The sequence below is a fragment of the Poeciliopsis prolifica genome, unplaced genomic scaffold (genome assembly GCF_027474105.1).
Source record: "Poeciliopsis prolifica strain line A6 unplaced genomic scaffold, Auburn_PproV2 SCAFFOLD033, whole genome shotgun sequence".
In the NCBI taxonomy this organism is placed as follows: domain Eukaryota; kingdom Metazoa; phylum Chordata; class Actinopteri; order Cyprinodontiformes; family Poeciliidae; genus Poeciliopsis; species Poeciliopsis prolifica.
This window is the reverse complement of record NW_026562408.1, coordinates 5,427,365-5,448,724: the sequence shown is the minus strand read 5'-3', so window position 1 is coordinate 5,448,724 and position 21,360 is coordinate 5,427,365. Positions and strand designations below refer to the sequence as shown.

At 35.9% G+C, this 21,360-nt stretch overlaps 1 protein-coding gene across 7 annotated transcripts in view; it reads right to left on the bottom strand.

Annotated features, from left to right (window-relative positions):
* fryb (furry homolog b (Drosophila)) overlaps positions 1 to 21,360 on the bottom strand; it is a 56,634-nt gene that overhangs the window by 31,465 nt on the left and 3,809 nt on the right. For 2 of the 7 annotated variants that reach the window (XM_055051694.1, XM_055051695.1), the window contains exons 1-7: positions 16,084 to 16,422; positions 4,899 to 5,092; positions 4,110 to 4,163; positions 3,825 to 3,964; positions 3,110 to 3,200; positions 1,904 to 1,983; positions 1,728 to 1,808 (exon numbers count right to left, since the gene is read on the bottom strand). In XM_055051694.1, coding sequence (XP_054907669.1) covers positions 1,728 to 1,808; positions 1,904 to 1,983; positions 3,110 to 3,200; positions 3,825 to 3,964; positions 4,110 to 4,163; positions 4,899 to 5,092; positions 16,084 to 16,330 — 887 coding nt within the window. In that variant the 5' untranslated portion in view covers positions 16,331 to 16,422. Of the gene's footprint in view, positions 1 to 1,727; positions 1,809 to 1,903; positions 1,984 to 3,109; positions 3,201 to 3,824; positions 3,965 to 4,109; positions 4,164 to 4,898; positions 5,093 to 7,051; positions 7,950 to 10,959; positions 11,251 to 16,083; positions 16,423 to 21,360 lie in introns of those variants that run through there. The other 5 variants (XM_055051698.1, XM_055051701.1, XM_055051696.1 and 2 more) reach the window with 4 other exon arrangements.

The following is a 21,360-nucleotide window of genomic DNA, read 5'->3' as shown; positions in this document are numbered from 1 at the left end:
AACTGCTGTAGCCTCTGGTGTTTTAGTAAATTGTGCTATTTCTACATTTCCCCCAAGTGAGGTTAGAGTTACTGGAATTATTACTTGCAACAAGCAAAACCTATTAACATAAAATATTTATGTGTGCACACACACTAACAAGATATTTTTTATGCTCAGTCAGAGCTTGGTGTGTGTTTGTATATTTACACATGATCCTGATGCATTTAACCAACAGTGCTTTGCAGGCCTAATTTTAGAAAGGAATCTGGAGGGGTGATCTAGAGGGAAAATAACATGTGCTTTCCTCTTAGATGTTCCAACACTGTTGGGAAGAATCTACACATAGACATCGGCTGCTTTCTAGTATCAAAGCAGACCGAGGTTTTAAATGGCTACAAGTTTGACAATAAAAAAAATTAACATCAAGGGTGATTTGTTAAGAAAGCCCAAAAAGTAATGCAGTCACCAGTATTTTTCTTTTTCTGCGTGAAGTAAAGAGGAATGAACATGAAGTTGTTGCCCCCTCATCCAACTTTGATGCTGTAGTTTCTTATAAACTGGCTGAAAGAGGACTAGTACAGTTTTTCTTTGCTTACAAGACAGACTACTGTTTTTCTTTGCTATATATATGTTTTTGGCACAGAAAAGTGAGCTCAGAGATGAACTATGTTATGGAGACTAAAGGTCACTGTGATTATTGAAATCAACACATTTACTGGATGAGGCTGTTGCCATTTTTCTCTGAAGTTGTTCCTGTATTTTCCTATCACTTTTTTGCTGATACACCTTGAATTCCCCTGCTAAGGAACAAATCAAGGGAATACCCCATTCTGTTGTACTAATTTTATCAAATGAGCGTTTTACATTTTGCTTATTTCCGCATGTGAAAAATCCACTAAAATCAATTAATGAATGTTATGAACAACAAAATTATTACTACAATAACAATGTTTTCTTCCGTTTTTCATTTATATTTTTTAAAGGTTTTATTGGCTCTAGTGGCCTTTATGTGGTAGTTAATTGACAGAAAATTGGGTGATGAGAGAAGGAGAAAACATGCAGCAAAGGTCGCCAGGCTGGGAATCGAACCTGCGACAGCCGCATCGAGGACTAAGGCATGTGGGTTGTCCTTCATCCCTGCGCCACCCCAGCACACCCATATATTTATTTTAATATCAGCGAGAAAATGGTTTCATGTACCCTAAAAATGTTTTATGACTATAAAACATTTCAAAACATTTACTTATGAATCTGTTCATCCAACTTTCAACTGAAATGAGATTTAAACTTAGGAAGCTTTTTAAGTATAACATTATCACTCAAATGAAAGAGAGTCTTTGTTTGTTCAACTAGATTTCAGAGTGTTAACTTGAACTAATGATATTGCTAAAGAGTGTGTGCTTTGTGTCTGGTGGCAGTCATTGAGCTGCTTTGCCAACCCACACTACATGATAATAACCTCCAGCAAAATGAACTCTCTCATTACAGACATTACTGAGTTAGAGGGTCATCATCTAGAGTGTCGTTATTATCGATGTGTGTATAAACACACACGCACAAACATAACACAGCAAATGGTTGTCAATTTTAGAGCTTGTGTGTAAGACAGCATTTGTCACTACTAAAATGGGGTTAGCTTGAGTCATGTTGCTACTGTAATTACAAAGTCCACACTGACACATAAGGCAAAGGCTTTAACAAGACAGGGATTATTGGACTATAATCAAAAAAGTGAAACCCGGCACCTTGACTGAGCAACAACTCCTACTACTTCTGCATAAAGGTCAGCCACTATGTGCATGTTGCCAGTGTTGGGTCCAAGATACCTAAAAAGCAACCACAATTGAGATTATTAGTGCAAATCATGTTTGTTGAACACATATATAGTAAAAGCTAAGGTTTTCGTGTTAAGTCTACTCACCCTTCTTTGTATTTGAAGTGCTTGAAAGCCAAATTGACGACTTCTTGGATAAGTCCATCCAAAAGAGGATGGAGGGGGATCTGAATAAAAATACATGTATTGTTGAATTTCAAATTAAGATGGTGTTGTAGTGGAAAACAAAATATTTTTAAAACAATATATCGACACAATAGGAAAATTGTGGAATTAAAAAAAAAGTAAATGTAGTAAAAACATTTTACTTATTTAATGCTTATTTCATCAGGTAAGATTCTGATGATCTGTTTATTTATGTTGCATTAAAATCACAAGCTGAAGATAAAATATATCAGATTAAAATATAATGCAAACCAATAACATTATTCAATAAATACTGCTTGCCAAATGCTAGTTTAAGTAAATTAATCTTTAGCTACTTAATGAAAAAGTAAACTGAGACCAAATAACATAAGAGTCATTGTTTTCAAAAAGTTAGGAAAAGTGACCAATTGTTGATAATTTGAAGAATGCATATTTTTATATGATTGGAATGTTTGAAATACAAATAAATAGTTGTGAAACAACTTCACCACTTCATTAGATTGGAAATGGAAATTTTAAAAGGAAAATTGACATAAGTATGCCAAAAGATAACCTTGTTTAAAAATTTACTTTTTCTGCAATCTCTTCTGAATTGTAAAGACCATCTGGACATTTCCTTTATCATCTTACAGTTTGTTAATAAATGTTTTGAATTTTTTAAAGATGTAGTCTATTTTGATTTAATAAAAGTTGATTTCATATTACTTTGAGATCCTATACCAGAATCATGAACTTCTATAATCTTCTCGCACTTTCTGCCATATTGTAACATTAACTCCCAGTTTAGGAAGCACTCTGAATTATATGTTTCAGGTTTAAACAGTACAAAACCTGCTTCAAAATGCTGACTAAGGATGTTCTCATCATGTTCATTTAATGTAATATCCCTGTGTATATTTTCCCACCAACAACTACTTATTTAAACAACATTCTAAAGTTATATCTTCAAGTTTATTATTTTTTTCTTATTTCTTGGAATGGTCAAAACTGATATCAGATATCTGTGTGTCAAAAATGCTGGAAAAAAAAAGGAAATTTTCCACATGAGATGCTATGCTGTTTTAACAGTAAATACAAATTCACTACATCAAAGGAAGACATCCAGTAAGGTTTCAGTAATTAATTAAACCTTAAAATAAGCCTCACCTGTTTTAAGACTTCAATAAGCACTAGAGAAAAGATAAAGTCTATTGCCAAATCCCTCCGCTCCAGTAAGTAGTCCTTCTGTTGTTCATCACTGAGGGACACACAATCAGGGAAACAATGTTTAGTTATCACGTCTTTTTTTTTTTTTTTACAGTATGGTTCCTGCAAGAGCGTCCATTTAACGGTAAATGCTTTTGCTGTTTCTATTCTTACACCTCTATTAACATAAAAGCACTTACGATGTTTCTATTTGGCTGTTCACACTACATCCGAGAAGAACTAATTAATAGTAGCAGACTTCTGGTTTGTAATTTAATGAAGTTAACGTTCTCCTTATTTATAATTTTTGTCAATAAACTGAGGTCAAAAGGGTATATAAATGATACCATCTTGATATGTTAAACAGGAAATCCACTTTGCCCTACAGTGAAAATTAGAACGAACAAAAAATAACTGATGTGACACAGGTACAGCTTAAATGAATTATGTCATGGGAAGCCATACATACGTAATGTGACAATAACTCTATTTGTTTTCAAAAAATAGGAAACATTGTCGCCTAATCTTCAAAAAGTAATGCCCATACATCGAAAAAGCATTTACAAATACTTTTGCTAAAAATATTATCCATACGCTTTCCAGTTTTAGTGGATGACTGAAGCAAATAGTAACATAAGCATTAAACTGACAGTTTTTGCTGTTTTTTCTTTCTCACTTTTTGGACTTTGTGTTGGCTCTGGGTCTGTATTCGTGGGACTCATCTTCAAGGCCGTTCTGCCTCTTGTACCAATCGAACAAAGTCTTTAGGATGGAGGGCAGGCAGTACTCCGCCAGAGAGCTCATGCTGCTGATCAGCTGCACAGAAGGAGGTCAGAAGAACAGGTGGAATATAGACTCACTCTTTTTGTGACTTAATATATTGCAATAAATGACTAAAATATTAACATTTATGGCAGCACAGAAGGGAAGGACTATTGACATCTTTATGAGGAAGACGCACCTGGTCAAACTGTGGGTCTTCTCCTCTCTGAAGGGATTTATTAAGTGGCTTCTCCTAGAAATAAGTGGAAACCAAGGAGATGGTAATGCACAAAGAGTCAAGGACAAATTACTTAATTTGTTTTTACTTGTCAAATGTAAAGCTAAGTTATGGAAAAAATAACACAACTTTCAAACTATTAGGCAAAGTCTGGATTATCATTTGTGTTAAGTGTATAAATCAGCTTTTCAGCTTTAACTACCGTGGTAGCACAAAATTAATCATTAGTGACACCTCTCTTACGGTTGCAGATGGAATTAACTACTTGGTTTACGTCTGTCAGTATAAATGAACATTTAACGCAACAGTCAATAAATACGTCAGTAAGAAGAAAAAAAAATATTTGTCTACTATATAAATATTTACAGTATATAAATGTATAAAGAGGAAGTTTCTGTGGTATTTGCATCACATACAAATTAGCCCATATTCCTAAATAAATGGTTATTCAATTGATTAACTTCTTCCCCCTTTTTTATATTCAGTCCATCTTGGAATATTTCATCAGAAAGACTGAAAATTCTGTTCAACTTTCCCAAGTTAGATTGTGTTTTATAAGAGACAAGATGCTAAGGGTTTCAGGACGCAGGTCATGAAAAACATTAGTAAATAAAGATCTTCCTAAAAGTTGATTTAGATAATACAGTCAAATGGCCCAAATGCATATTCATTGATTCTGCAATCTGAGCAAAAAGGTAGAAAAAATAGAGATAAACCTGTATGGGGAAAAATGAATTTAAACTCACTCACCAGCGGCTCCGCCATGATGATGCGAATCTTGCGTTCGGAGAGCAAGGTGAAGTTTGCAAACAAGCTTTTAAGGACAAACTCCCCGGGCTTGCTCTCAGGGTCTACGTTAACAGGCGCCATGACGAATGGACCCTTCCTCTCTCCCAACGTTCCACTGACTGGCGGGATTGGTGGCTTCAGTCCCACTGGAGAAGCTGAGGAAACAAATAAAGCAATTATAAAATATTTTTAACGTACACTTACTTCCAACTGGGCTATATTTTGTTGCCTTGAAAAGGATTCAGTAATTTACATGTTTTATTGACAGACCAGACCAACACAATGTACAGCTGAAAATATAAAAAGTGTAGAATGTATTTGTAGTCAATCCCTATTAGTCTGATACCTCTAAATAAAATCCAAATTTTGATTAGTATATAGAGTAACCATGCGTGTAGTTTAAGTTAGTTATAAAAACAGCTACTCCTTAAAGGGCTCAAAGGTATTTAGAAGAATATTGGTGAACAAAGAACATAATGAAGACCAAGGAACATTGGAAAACAGTTTAAAAGAAGTGCAAAGCAGCATGAGGTTCTAAAACAATTACCCACATTTTGAACATCTCATCACTGTTCATGATCAAATAATAGGAAGGACTTGAAAAACTGCCAACCAACCAGGACATGGCTGTCTAACAAAACTGACAGGCTGAACAAGGAAACATTAATCAGAGAACAAAGAACTGACAGGTAGAATAACTGCAGCAATCTATGGTTGAGGTTGCACAATGTCTGTTGTCATGACGATTATTAGTTGTCTACTCCACAAATTTAATATTTACAGAAGCTAAGAAATGGAGTTACGGCAATATCATGAAAAACCTATGAGAGGCTGAGAAAATTTTCAGACTGGATTGGAGTTTGTTGTTCCAACAAAACAACAACCCTAAACATGAACTCAGTGTTACAACAGAACTGCCCAGTCAAAGAGCCTGAATCCAATTGAATGTGTGGCAAGACTTGAAATTTGATGTTCATAAATGTAATAAATCAAATCTTAAAGCAACTTAAGGCTGTGCTTAAGTTGTTTTTGTAAGAAAATTGCGAATACAAATGCATGTTAGGGCTTCAGGCTATTTGAAACACCCAAAAGTATTACTGTTTTAAATATTGCCAATATCAGTAACAACAGATCCTAATTTTCCTCACTGTTGGGCACCTCAAACAGTGTCAGGTGTGAGCATCAACTTTTGTGAGACTCCATCCAATAGGCTGAACATATATAAGACAACTTGTGGTCACGGATACTGCAACAGTGATAAATATGCAATTTATTATCTTAACGAATGTTTCAATTTTCTGATTTTTATTTGTAAAAGACAAAAAATCACAAAAATGTGTATCTTTTATTGTCCAATTCAGGATAATGCCACATATTGTTGGTCACTTACATAAAATGTGTTTAAAATACTATAAGTTTTGTGATCAGAATAACACAAATCTGTTTTGTGTTATTCTCAAAATAGGTGGTAGGTGGTTTGGACTATCTTATTATCAATGTTGAATATCCTTCTATTTAATTAAAAACCCCAAAAAGATGATTTTTGCTTTTTGAATAAAAAGTCAAAACACTGGCTTTTAATGTTTAAGCTTTATCTGTTTAAATTTCTACTAAGAATACATTTTATTGTCCAATTTTTACAGTGAGACAAGTTAACTTGAACAGATGGAGAAAAAAAGAGTCACGCATCACTTTAAACTGACGTTCATTCATGATTACATTCGCTTTTAAGTAAAGAGAAAATAAATGGACAGAAAAAAGTCAGAACTAGTAGGGAAAAATATACAAAAAGAGGTATGTTCTGAGATTACATTGAAAAGAGTATTAACATTCTTTACACCATGAAAAGGATTTATGCTCATGTTGAGCTCCTGATGATTTATCATATGTCAAGAAGGCCTGGGCCGCCTCTACGCATACAGTATCATATAACAACAATGTCAGGTCTTAATTGACCTTCCATGACCATGTGACCTGACTAAGTGGAGAGGTGAGAACTGACTCCCTGAGCCCACAGCCCCATTGTTCTCATTCAACCATTCGTTTGGATGAAACCTGAGCACTCACAGGATGCACACACGTGTACATATGAATGCACAGGCATGCAAGCTTACCAAGGCCTTTGATGAAGCTGATGACACTTGCTCTACTCCATTTGGTTGGAACTTCCATGATGTAAATGCCAAAAGGCACAAGTACAATGTAGGAAAAGGGACTAAGCAGTAGGACGGAGGAGCAACTGGACTTTACTTAAAGTAAAAGTCAGCTCCCATTACTTGATAAATGTAATTCCTTGCAAGACGGTATTTTTCTTTACTACCAAAATAATCTACCACACTAGAAATCACAGACATCATGTTAATGTCTGTTTTTAATTCTTGGTCAGCTTTTAACCAAAGCGGGAAATGTGAAGCTCCATCCTTGACCAAATTGAACTGAAAGATGTCACAAACACTGGATTGATAGGTGTATCCCGAATTTAATCCAAATGATATTCCAGACTGGAAAAAGCCAGAACCAGATTGACACTTCCCACATGAATGATGCTTTGCGCCTCAGATCTCAAAGAGTCCCAGTCTCAGAAGAGACGATGGCATCAAGGTATCCTTTTAAAACATCAAAAAACTGCAAGTGCAAACTACTTTTGTTGACAGGTGACTACAAAGATGGATTGAGAATATTTCCAAATGTTTGGTAAGATCAGAGGCTGTCCAGGGCCTCATGCCTGTCAATATGAGTCCACAGTCAAATTGTCAGTTCCTACTTTAGCTTCAGTTCTGTCTCCGATTTGCCACCGAGTCTCTGAACACTAGTTCCTGTGACTTTTGAATCCTTGAATCCTATTTGAATGAAGAAGTGAAATGAAGCAATTCTCTAAAAGTGGCTGTCTTCAAGTTGTCTGGAGCAGTTAAGCAGAATCTTATCCTTGTAGAGGTCCGACCAGAAGAGTTGGGTTGGAATTTCAACACTGTTCAGAGAGAGAGCCAAGGGGAGGAGGGAGGCGCTATATATAGACGGTTGGCGGTCACTCTTACATACCCACCACTCCCACTGACCCCGACTCATACACAAGTGCACACTCACAAAAACACACATAAAGAAATAAACACAGATGTGGAAATTGGTGGAAGTCAAACAACTTAACATGGCTTAATTTCAAAGTAAATTGCACTTATCTCATTTAGGAAAAAACAAGTTGACTCCAAGCAAATTAATCCATTAGGGCTTCCAAATTATATAATTGTAAGGTGTCTGCCAATGTGAACTTAACTGTGTGTACTGTACAGGAATGTGTCAGAAAAAGTAAGGGGAGAGAGGATTGGAAAAGAACATAAACATGTCTCTGACAGACAAGCACAGGGATTTGCATGATTCAGCATTTTAAGAGATGATTCAACACAGACTCTGAACATTTAGTACATAATGTACATGTTTAATTATATTTTACTGCTTCAAGCAAGAAAGTATGAAGGAACACAGTATGTATCAAGAAAAACTCAAAATTTCAATAATAAGCTAAAAGGTATAATGAATTTGATATTATAGAATGACTTTATCCAAAATACCATGCGTTTCAATACAAACTTAAACAACAAATTAAACCTTCATTTCAAGCATTTCTATAAAACCAACATAAGGATTCTGGAACAGAATGTATTTCAAGTGAACAATTGATACTTTCTTAATTAGATTATGTTGGTTTAAAAAACAACACAAGTGTTTACAGTACTGTTTAAGAGTGCAAATTAAATATCACAAATCAACTTTACGCAACTGATTCCAACAATACGTAAATTCAGCAAAAATGCTTAAGTATTTGCCATTCCGTATGCTGCCATTTATTTATTTTTAAAGCTTGCCTTTATCACTGTTGCTATTATAAAACAGTAAAGTTGCTGTTTTATCACTAAAACAGCAACTTTACTGTACATCATTCAACCTTCTTATCTGTTAGGTCTCACTTTCACTCTCTGTCTCCCAGCCTGAATGAAACCTCAGCCATGTTTAAAAATGTAGTAAAAAGTTGTTTCTATGAAAATAACTTCTTACATCATTAAAAATTCCTTTGATTTAACCATAAATGCCTATGTTAGATGGAAACATGGTTACAAAGCTAAATTTGAGTTTCCTTTCCTCAGCAACATCTAGACAAACGATTGTTCCTGTTTCCACAACCTTGTGAAACTGAGTTATGGCACATTATCTAAATGGTAAAATATTTTTTGTTTGTTTCTGACTGGGTGATTTCTTGGTGCAACCCTAACATTAAATGTATAAAAACAACAAATAAAATACAATTTATTCAGATAACAGATTTTGTAAAGACTAATGCAACCTGGATGATGTCTCACATCTTATAACCATGGATAAGATGTTCATTTGGGTGTTTAAAAGCCTCCCAAAATGTTTCTTGATCTACAAAAAATGATTGATCCTGTGCATGTTTTTGCTAATTTCTGTCAGTTTCTAGGTAACAGCCAGAGATGAGTCATGTCAAACAACAGAGAGAATAACAACAAGTACAATTTAACTGCCCTTAACAAGACCCAACAGAGCCTAACCTGGCTGCTGCTGGAGAAGAAAGCTGACAAACAATGATTGCGAGCAGTCTTGCAAGTTCTGTTGTGTTGTTGAATGATGTATTAAATAATAGACATTCAGCAATGTCTTTGAAATACATTTGAAAAGCAGAACTACATAAAATGTACATTTGTCCTGGTAAGAAATAATTACTTAAATTGGTGAAATGAAAGACTGGAAGCTAGTAAAAAAAGTACTTCAACATGGATCTTAAACACATTTAAAAGACAACAACAATAAATCCAGATGGCCGAACAATTTTCCCATCATCAGTGCAGATAATTGGTGGTTCAAAGATTTGACTTTTTTCCTACATTTATAATACAGCTTAACTAAGAGCTCCCACTACTATTAATCTATTGAAGCATCAGCTACAAGGATGTATATCAATGCCATTTTTTGAGTTTAGTAGGAATCTGACAGGGACAGTTGTAATGCAAAAATGGTCAAGTACTCTGTTATTTTCTGTAACAGAGAACAATTTTTTATCTTTTATGTGATTTAGTCCAGAAGAAAAAAAAATTAAATAGAGATGAAATATTCAAACCAAACAACAAAAACAAAACAAAGATTGCTATTGCTGATCAGATCATCTGAAAATTAACTTATGAGCCAGACAGCTAAGCGAACTTGCTACTGGTTATCCAACTAAACTTAGCCAAACACTCTCATAAAATCTATTTACTTCTGCAAATGTTCCTAAAAAGACTGCATCAGCAAATAGAAAGAAAACCAAAAAAACTTGCATCAGTCTAATATCAATCTCTAAAATTCAATCCAGCACAAACCACTTGGCTAATCTCTGTATCCTCAATTTCAACAGCATAACAACTAATGATACGGTGATGACAAACTGCATAAGAAAGGGATGCTTTCTGCTTATTGTGACTGTACAGATTCCTGACTCCATAGTTGCCAGGCTGAGGAACACAGTGTCCAACAGAAACTGATGGAGGATGCTGCTGGGTGTTCACTTCCAACTACCACAGAGTGAGAGCAGTTCTGTTTAGTAAACAAAAACAAGAAAACTGAGAGAGACTCAGGATTCTCTTAGAATGGCAATAGCAAGACTTCAGTGGACAGACAAGTATGTTAGGATCCAAATCTGCTATGCTATGATTATAACAAAGCCAGAAAGCTCCACTCTGTTGGCTGAGCAAAAGATGTGACATTCCTGTTGAAAACTACGTAGGAATAACTCTACACTTATGAAGCTGTTATCTTTTTTGCAAAGTATTTGTCAAAATGTTGTTCTATTACATAACATTGCCAAATATTGACAAGGGCAGATCAGCTGCCAGCTTTTCTGTGACTCACAAAAACAAAGCAGAGTCTGTAAACTGCAGGACCCACTGACAGCCTCTAAGTCCATCACTGCTATGTGTCAGGCATTTGTCCGGCATAACGGCAACAACAACTGTCATCTGTTAGCTGTACTCACTGCCTCCTAAAGACTTGAGCAGAGACTTGAGGCTGATGTCAAAGAACCCCGAATCTTGCTGGCTGGTCGCCATGGCTGCAGAGGCTAGGTCGCCACGGTGACAGACAGCAGTGGGGGAAGAGGACGGCAGGATGAGAGTGAGAGGAGGAGGAGTTGATGGAGCAAAGAGGAAAGGAGAGAAGGAGGACGATGCAGGTGGGCAATGAGCGATGCGGATGTTGCAGCCGTCTGTTGCTTTGAGTGCGTCTACGCACGAGCAATGAAAGTGTATGTCAGCCCTGCCTGAGCTCTGTGTTGCTATATTGTTAGCTTACGCCCCCATCCCCTCTCTGTTTTGCTCTCTCAGGACAGTGATACACAGATGTTAGCAGACACAAGCGGCCAATCCTCTTAGAGGGAGGAGAGAGCGAGGGTGAGAAGGAGGTAGTGAGAGGACAACAGAGAGCATAAATCACCGAATTGCAGGAAACATAAAAAATACAAGCAGGGAAAATGGGAATGAGAAAACTACTGAGTAATACACAATGCAAAGAGAAAGGAAAATTGGATGATTCATCATATGTACATAATATGTACCACAAGTATGCTATGAACATTTTAAGCCAATGAGAGCGAAATGAAACAGTGACAGGCAGATCAAATCAGCCTATAGCCAATAGGCTATAGGCTGATTTGGGAGTGATGACACCTTTTTGTCATCACTCCCTCACATAGACATCACATATAAGCTGTAACAAGATGTTCTGTTATTTGATGTATTGACTTTCTTAAGTAGGATAAAAAATGTTTTAATATTATGTTTCTATATTGGAAAAAAATATAATGAACTTCAGTTAGGTCTTGACAAGTCCTTGCTTCTTCAAGAAAAAGAAATAAAGCATAAAAAAGACATGATTTAACTATAACATTAAAAAGAAACATAAAAATAATGACTTTAAACTTAGAGGATCAAATAGGATAATTTTTGGGTGATTGAGTTCACAGGGGATGCTTAATGGGTTTTAAAAAGCTGTTGCTTTTTTAAAAAGATACAAATCTCGGGAGAAATTCCTCATCTCTAAAACACTTATAGGAGATAAATGAGCATCATGTTTATGCCTTTATGTTATAAATGATCATTAATTATTTATACTAGAAGCACAGGCAACATCGTTCCAAGTGCGTAAGAGCCGAGTGACTTGATAAGTAAAGGTTTTACACATATTGCCAAACACACAGGCAATGTCTGTACTTCAAATGTACAGACATTTGAAGTGTTTTTCCCTTCCTATAGAAGTGATCACCATAAGTAAAAAAAAAAGGTTGGAAGCTCAAAAGGTTAATATCAAGCAACATTGCTGTGCTTCATCTAGCCTTCATTTTATCAAGTTTTGCTTTTCTTGGAGTCTGAATAAACTGAAATATGATTCAATGTGTTTTCTACTGTTTTTAGAACACAGTTTCCTCTAAATTAGCATATTACAGCTCTGTATTTACCCCGACTATATTTTAAACTACTCAAGGAAACTCAAAACTAGGAAGTTTAAGTCTCCTAGTTAGAGGGTGTTCACTGACTGAAAACAGACAACATTTGTGTGTAGTCACCAGTCAGGGCCAATTAATCAAAAAGTAGTCACCAACATTCTAAGGCCATAACTAAAATGATTATATAATCTTTTTTTCATTACTGCTACTTTTTATAGGCAGAAAATGTTGTTCACCAGTCTCAATTATTCTGTATTAATACAGTTAAAGCATAGTTACTAAGAGTGAAATAACTGATAAGTTAGACAAACTAAACTAAATGTTTCACTTTTTACTTTCTTACATTCAATACTCAAAGTCAAACTACAAAGTAAAAGTAAGATGATCAAGCTAGTTGTGCATAAACGGTGCATAATTAGGGTCCTCGCGTCATCCTGAGCTGCAGAAGGACCACAGGACATGTTTAAGGGAGAAAGGACAGTGAGTATGTGAGTACGGGACAAGGGGACACATATAATATAGAGCATCTTGAAAGCTGCTGCTCACAGGAGGGTTACAGAGCACAAGATGGCCTGATTCACATTAAGAGACAATTAGAGCCTGATCTCAGAGGAGTAGAGATTCAACAGGGAACCTCCGCAAACTGAATCTGGTCTGGAAATTATGTTTACTTTGCTACAGTCATTGAGAAAATACTATCTGAAAATCCCCTTGTGATACCATTGCAATTATATTGTTATTGTTACATCAGATATACTCAGAGATTGTTATTATCTACTGAAGTTCACTCTCTCATCTTTGTCCATACATTCATTTTTTAAACCCAACCATTTCATCATTTAAAGGTTGGTAGTGTTTACCTTTCCCAGCATTCAATGGGTAAGACACAGGTACAAAGTAAGTGTGTCTCTAATCAACCACAAGGCAAATAAGGAGACACATAAAACAAACAACTATGATCTCACACACTAACTCTCAGTGTTTAAGGAGATTTAGAGTGATTGATTAACCTGGCATGCATGTTTTCAGAGTAAACATTAATCAAAATTCCACACAAAAATGCCTCAGAAAACAGCACTACCCACAGAGTTTCTACAAAGAATTGCATTTTGTGTGTGTGTTTCTCACACTCAAGATGATGATGTACTGTTAATTGTTGGGATTTATGAAAAATGTTTTTTACTTCAAAAATAACATACTGACAAATAAAAAAAATTTGCAAGAAGAAAAAAACTCCCTGTGATGCAGAGTTTCCTCATACTAAAAAAAGAGACACTTTCAAATTAAGATTCAAATTATTTTTCTGCAGTAGATGGAGCAAGTGTTTGCACATACAGAGAAAAGTGTAAATGGGAAATACTCACTGGAGTACACCCAAGGTAACACAAGATAGGAAAATCTATTCAAATTAATAGAAAACCATGAGATAGAAGAAAATCTGCTCATAGTAACAGCTACACCCATGTTTTGGGATACAAACAAAAATCATAAACAAAAAGACAAAAAAATGCACTCACCCTTGCAAAACTCATGGGATTCCTCACATTCTGAGCAGAGGCCTGGGCATGCCAGCTGCTGGAATGTGATTCTTCCAAACACACAGGCAACACATACACGCATGTGCACATATGATCATACGTTAACAAACATGAATTGTAGAGCATATCACTCAACTTCAAATTAAAGATGGATTAAATGTTCATTTCAAAAAATTGGAAAGAATTATTATGGCCATCCGATTAATTCGAAATTAATAAATTTTTGAATGTATTGGTTCATTCTGAAGTTTAAAAACAGAAAAACGTTTTTTTTTAAATATATATTTTGTATTTCTAGTAAAGATGATTGCTTAATTTAAAAGCACCTGCTAAGTGCAAATGAGTTACGTTTGTTGTAAAGAGCGCTATTCAATGAGTAAATGATTACTGCCTTTATTAGTTTACATTCACTATCTATGCTATACATCCACCATCAAGGAGGATGGTCAGTCCTTCTCGGTCAAAGGAAACTGGATATCCTTTGACCACTGGATAGATGTGCTAACTTGTGTGCTAACTTGATAGACTCCCAGTTACTCTGGGAGTCTATCAAGTCACTGTCAGCCTGCACTGTAAAAAAGTGTTTAAGTGGTATTTACCTAAAAACACAATTAAAACCTAATTGTGTTTTAACTTACAATGTCACAGGTTAAGAAGAAAGTAAAAACATTGGTTTGCTGGAAACAGTTGCTTGCAAGCTCTTAATCTTCTGACCAAAACGAAGAAATTGATTAAACACAATAATACTCATTTCATGTTGACACGTTAGCTCCTAGTATTTCTCTGAATAATTGTCAGGAGTATTTACTCAAACATCACAACACTGTGGGAGTTAAATGCTACATATCCCAAGACAGTGTTTGAGGTTTACAGTTCACATAGTAGTGTCTCACTGACACAGCTGGGTTGATCCAATAGGTCACTGTTCTAAAGAATGTCTGAGTGAGAGAAGTTTTCATGCCAGACATACTTGCCTCTTTCACATCAAAGCCTCGGGGGTCCAGAGTACCACAGCAGAGAAGTCCCACAATATTCAATTTCATAGCATTTCTTGTTTTGAGAATTTGACCATTTTAACCTTCCTGCTCAATTATTTCTAAGACGCTGTTAATTCCTTTCTGAAAGAAGAGTTTGTGCAGGTGGTACTCTGTTGCAAAGGCACTACTTTAGCCCAAACTTTCCCTTCCACTTTTAACTGAACACATTTTCACTCTTCCTGGCTAATTTCCACTAAGGGAACAAAATTATTTTGACCCTTTTTCTCCATTTACCCAAATATTCAAAATTTTCTTCACTTTAGATCCACGCTACTCTTTTTGAATAATTTGTGAAATGGTGGTTTTTTAATGTTACAGGTTTACTAAAGAAAAATCACTTGACTTTACACTTGGTTATTCCTCATTTTATCTATTTATTTCTGTGAATAGATGGAAGTGGAGCAAAGATAACTGATAAGGTTCTAAAAGGAAAAAAGGGTTCTCTCTCTTTTTCCTGGTAAGAAATTGATGCTGCTGTAGCTTTTTGTTGATGCTAAAATGACAAGTTCGGGCATTGATATACAATCCTTTTCAAAAGCAACATGTGTGCCACAAGTGCAATGAATGGCAATGTATGTGGTATATGTGGGTAAAATAATGAAGTCCTGCACTAAAAAAAAAACCAGTTCAATTCTACTCAGTATTTTCTATTTATTAACATTTGCTGGACCTTGTAAAATTAAACTTTGAAGCTTTAGGTGCTTGGACATGACACGACAGGCTGGTTTAGACCACCAAACAACACTGCTTCTACCTTATAACAGTCTGTTTTCTTAAAACAAAAATGGCCTCAAAGAGCATACAAAAGTCACTTGCTAACCCTTTGGTCTTATGGCAGACATGTAGAGACAGAGAGGGTCTGAAGGTAGCAAAAGATCACCAACTTCTTCTCATTCTTTGTTGGGAAAAACCTGCATATTCACATTCCTTTTGGTGAGTTCAGGATCACTATTTTAGGTGTGAACCAATATTTTGTAGTTTTCTTCCTCAAAACATCTTCCAGAAAAAAATATTCTATATTCAAACATAAGAGTTCTTACTAAGGTGAACTAAAACAGGACCCATCACAGCATGCGTTCACCTACCTGCAAGGATCCTTGTCCTCTTTCTGGATCTAAGTTGGATCTTTGAAAATCTCCCTTTGAAGTCGCTGCGTTCAAATGTGTCCAGTGACAAAGAAGCAATGCGATCCAGGACAATCCCATCATGGCTTTGGTTCTGGATGGTAACAACCGGGTCAGAACCTTCCTTCAGCAATTGACCATTATTGGGATTGGAAGAACCGCTTTGATCCTTAAGGCTGTTAGTGCATCTCTCATCCTCTACAGACATGTCTGTATCGTCAGCAACACAAGGTGCTGGAGATCAATCTGCTCCCAGAAGTCAATATTCAAAATGAAGCCCTTTTCAGAGCTGGAAAACAGATACTACATGATTCAACATTAAATTCCAACAGAAAAAATAAATAAGACAAAAAAAAAAAACCCTCCAGAAATGTGTTAGAAAATCAAGAAGTTCTAAAACCTTTCTTCAATCTCTTCTTTTCTTTTTTGTCCACATTTTGATATCCAGTTTCCTCTTATGGTATCTTCCCTTTATGATGAGTTCATTTATTCCGGCAACGGTCAGCTCACAGTCTTGTTGCAGATACAAAGATCTTCCAAAGATTCAGATTCTTGTCTCTAGAGTGGCTTTTCTATGTTCTTGTTTAAGACTTCAAACGCTCTTTCATAGTCTTGCCTGTTTGAAAAGTACGTTTTATTTTTCCAAGATGTTTCACGATCTTCTAAACCCTAGCGTTCGCTCTCTCAAGTTCTTTAGTTTCTTCTTGCTTTCTTTCTTAGTCTTTTCATTCTGTGAGGCACAGCTGTGTTTCTTTGCTCTCAGGTGGTGATCATGGGAGGGATCCAGTTCCAAGCGAGCAACTTGATTGGGTGGCTTAGAAAGTTTGGGTGGTTCTTCTAGAGTTCCCCCACCTCCTCCGTTTCATAGCTACCGCCTTCCGCTCACTTTTTTTTTCTAGCAAGGAAAAAAAAATGTTTTTGCCGTGGTTTCTTTCTCACACACCTGTTCGCTGACTGCTTTCATTCTATTTTTTTCCTACGGGAGGAAAGCATGGCAGATAAGCATACATCTGCTTGACTCACACAGCCATACCATGGCATGTGGGTGTGTGTAAATGCAAGGTCCCTGTGCCTCACTGGTTGAGGCTGTTCAACCAGTTACATTAAACTCAACATGCTAATGGTGTAGGATTACTGAGACACACCTATTCACAGAGGTAAAAACCAAGTCATTTCAAACAGGAAGGATTCACACTCAAAATATTTACATGGCAGTTTGATAAACAGTCTTGCATCATGTATGAATTTAAAAAAATAAAAATGAGATGTGTTGTCTGTGTAATAACTGCACTGCAGGACAAATGTGAACATAAGTTGGTTTTCAAAACCTGCCAGCTGCCTACAGAAAACACAAAATTGTTATAACATGAAAGTACTTGTTAAAAAAGATGGTAAAACCTCTTAGATAAACATTGGAAAGTGGGCATAAGTTAAGTCAGACCCACAAAATGCAAACTGCCCTTCTATTGCTCATCTTCTTAACTTTGCACAGGAAGTGTAACATACTGCTTTGCTCTGCCAGGGTATTACATGATTATAGTCATGTAATACTATAATCAGGCAATAAGTCACAATAGTTGCCCTCAACATTCTTCAAAGCTAATTCTGCTCAACAACCCCTAAATATGCAGAAAAGTGAAGAGTGGTTGTTTAAGAGACAGCTCTTAAATAAACAAATGTTGCTTTCCTCGTTAGGTTCTCTTCAAAACACATTAGTTCATACAGTATCTCACTTCTGTTTTCTCTGGAGGGTTGGGTAGTTAGTGTCTCACAGGAGGCATCTACCCTCAGTTAACTTCCTGCTGTTTACCCTACTATTGTCATGGCATCAGTTCCACTGAGTGCCTCACCCAAGAGCTAATTTGTGGGTGTGACAACAACAAAACTTGTATAAGTCTTAAGTTTTCTATGTTCTCAAAGATCAAAGTGGTCTAGTGTGGAAAGGCATCAAGTTAAATGAAGACAAGAGGAAATTATATTTTGTTGTAAACTGCAGCAACTCAAGGCTACTGATACAGATACAGGATACAGATAAAGTCATTGTACATTTTGTTAAAGAGAAGGTTTCATGTAAAATTGACTGTTTCAAGCTTTATTTCATGTTATAACAGTATAATATAATGTATCAAAAATGTGCCTGGACTGTTTGATTCTTTCATGCATGTTTGAGAAATCCTTGCATCTCCCATGGCAGCCATGTGGGAGTTCCACCTATTTACACAAAGCTCTTCTTTGGAGCTGCAGTCTCCTCTGAGCTGTTGCCCCACAGTCCACCCCTCCCCAATACCTTTTCCACACAGTTCCACTAGACTAGCAGCAGCAGCAATTAGCAAACACCTGGTGAAACTATCTCACTGAGCTTATCATACAAACTACTTCTCAGTTCAACACTCCAAAGAACGGTTGTAAATGGCTATTAGAGGAGTATTGCTGTGATGGCATGGTGAAAGCAGAGTGTCCTAAGAACGGTTTCTGACACTGCTGTTTGCGATACTCCTCGGAAACAGCAGACATAGGGTCATAATGACTGATTAAATTAAGGCTTTTTAAAAGGCAATATTATGTATTGCAAAATCAGGTAACTATGCTACCTTCAGTTGTTATAAAAAATGCTACATATACTAAACATGATTTGAAACAAATTTGTCTTTGCAATTTAACACCTTGAAAAGGGTGGTGTTTTTTGAGAGCAAATGATGGTTGCTACAGGAGATTCAAGGATTCCTCAATATGCATGCAAAAGAATTCAAACAACACTCCAGGCGTGTGTTTGATGAGGGAATACCATTATAATGTGATATACAGCTACAAAACATGTCAACTTTACAAAATATCCAGATTTTAAAATGTTGTCAAAATTAAAGTGGATATAGGTAAACAATAGGCTGGAGCACTTAATTGGTTAATCGGTTTGTTTTTGCAGTACATTTTAACCAACAGTTTGTACAAAACTGTTGGTTGACAGGGCTTTGGTCCATGACAACTGAGTATGAAAGCAGACACCACTCAGGTTCCCTGACAAGCTTCTCAGGTTTTGTGCCTAATATTTGCTGGGCCTGATCGCCCGCTTGTGTTCAGACTCACAAATTGTACAATCAAACCTGTTTTTTTACTACCTTGAAGCCCTTTGACACTTTGTGACGCAAAAATGTTTCCTAGTTTAATTATTTTTTTAAATTGTTGCTAAACTGTTTATATCAATAAACATATGAAATACACACCTTAAAGAAGCTTGTCAGTTTCTGTTATTTAAAGCTTTCTGTAATTCAAATACACACCACATGTACTGTCATCCATTATTAAGATAACTGTGACATAAGTGCTGCCCTTTACCCACTGTAAATACACTTTGGTTTACCAAGACCAAGTAACACAACCAAAAAGCAAACAATAAACCACAGAGTAACAGTTTGTTTTTAGCCCGGGTTTGTGAACAAACAACAACACTATCTTAACAATAGTTGACCTCCACTAGCAACACCCTACTTTGTTTAGTAATGTAATGTTTTCTTAATTTAATCAGTCATTATGTCCCTATGTCTGGTGGTCTCTTCCTGTTTTGTTTGTTTTTCAATATTGCACATAAATCATTGTCTCCCTGATGGAAGAGCAGTGGATCCTAAGCTACCAGAGGAGAGACAAAGTGGTGCCAACCCATCTCACATATAGTCTGAAATATAAAACTACTTCCTCTCCCACGTAGACATAGTCTCTGCCAAATGAAACCACAAGGAATGTGCCATGATCACTTGCTGGTTTCTTTTTTAATCACTAAAACAATTCTTCACTGCTTAATTTCCTTATTTTTTTCAAATTACTTAAGATTGTCATCTGAAATGACTTTTGCAAAATAACTGTGCTTCTTCTAATCAAAGCAAAAGATGATTCCTAAATTGAATGATCTCTTCTCATCATCATCTTTTTAATTACTATTTAAATTGCAACCACTGAGAGGTCTTCTTCAGGCGAAAACTTTTTCTTCCATCTGCTGCTCTAACACGCTGTCATAGTTAACTGTTGAGCAGACTATCCTGGACGCTCAGCCACCCGGTCTAACAGGAGAGCTATGGGATAAACACGTTTACTTTAGGCTTTTGCACTGAGGCAAGACTCCAGCTCTTGGTTTTACTAAGTTGAAAAAATAAAACCTTGCCTCATCCCAAGAGTCAGGCATTTTATAAGAACCAGTTCAGGTTTGTAACAGTTTTTTTTTTACAAGATTTATTATTTAAATTTATTATGAGATTATGCAATGATTCTGGAATAAATTTAAACAGACAGCATTACAAAGAATGATCAGTTGTATTTAGAGGCATGCATAAGGAAAAGTATCAGCAAATTGTACACAAAGTTTATTTTGAGACACAATATGATAAAAATACAGTGTCTTGCACCTTTTCCCCATAGGGTACCTGTAGTTTGTTATTTCTGGATGTTTGCCTTGCATTGTGCTATTGTCAACATTTGAGCACGAGACTATGACTTTCAGTTTTCTTGGAATTGTTTTCTGATTAGAATTTTTAAGGCAACACCCTTCTAAATTGTTTTCTAATTATAGTGTTCAGATATGTTAAGGAACCTAATAAAATAACACAGCAGTGTAAAAAGATAAATTAAGAAAGATATCTATGTAAATAACTTACAAATGTCAGGCCATAACAGGCTGGAATAAAAGATTAAACTGAAATGACAGTATTTGGGATGTTTAGAATGCTTGTCAACATACTGTCTTGTAAATGGGTACTATCACTATATTTGCAGGTATCAGTAAAGTTTACTTTAATGGCAGTTGTTTGGCGTTATCCTTTGTCCCTTTCTCTTTCCTAACCTGATTTAACCAACACACTGGCTCTACAATAGTGCCCCCTTGAGCTCACTGCAAGGATCAAAATTGCTGTCAAAGATATTTTAGACTTTCAGTTTTGTTTTTGGATGTGATTTGTACACACATCTTCCATTTTAGTAGTCCACAAATTATAATTTTGTCCTCCAAGTACCACAAACCTTAGAAAAATAGATACTTCTTTGTGCTTAATATGTAGGATATTTCCAAGTAATTTATGTAATGCTTTACCCTATTTTCTCTTAATAAGCAATGTTTGAAGTGCTGTGGCTTGCACCAGTCAAACAAGAAAAATAGCTCTAAGACATGTAACAGCTACATGTTCAACATCTGTTCACCCTGAAGTGATTCTAAATTAAAGAAAAGTTGACTTTTTTTACAATATCAATTTGGAT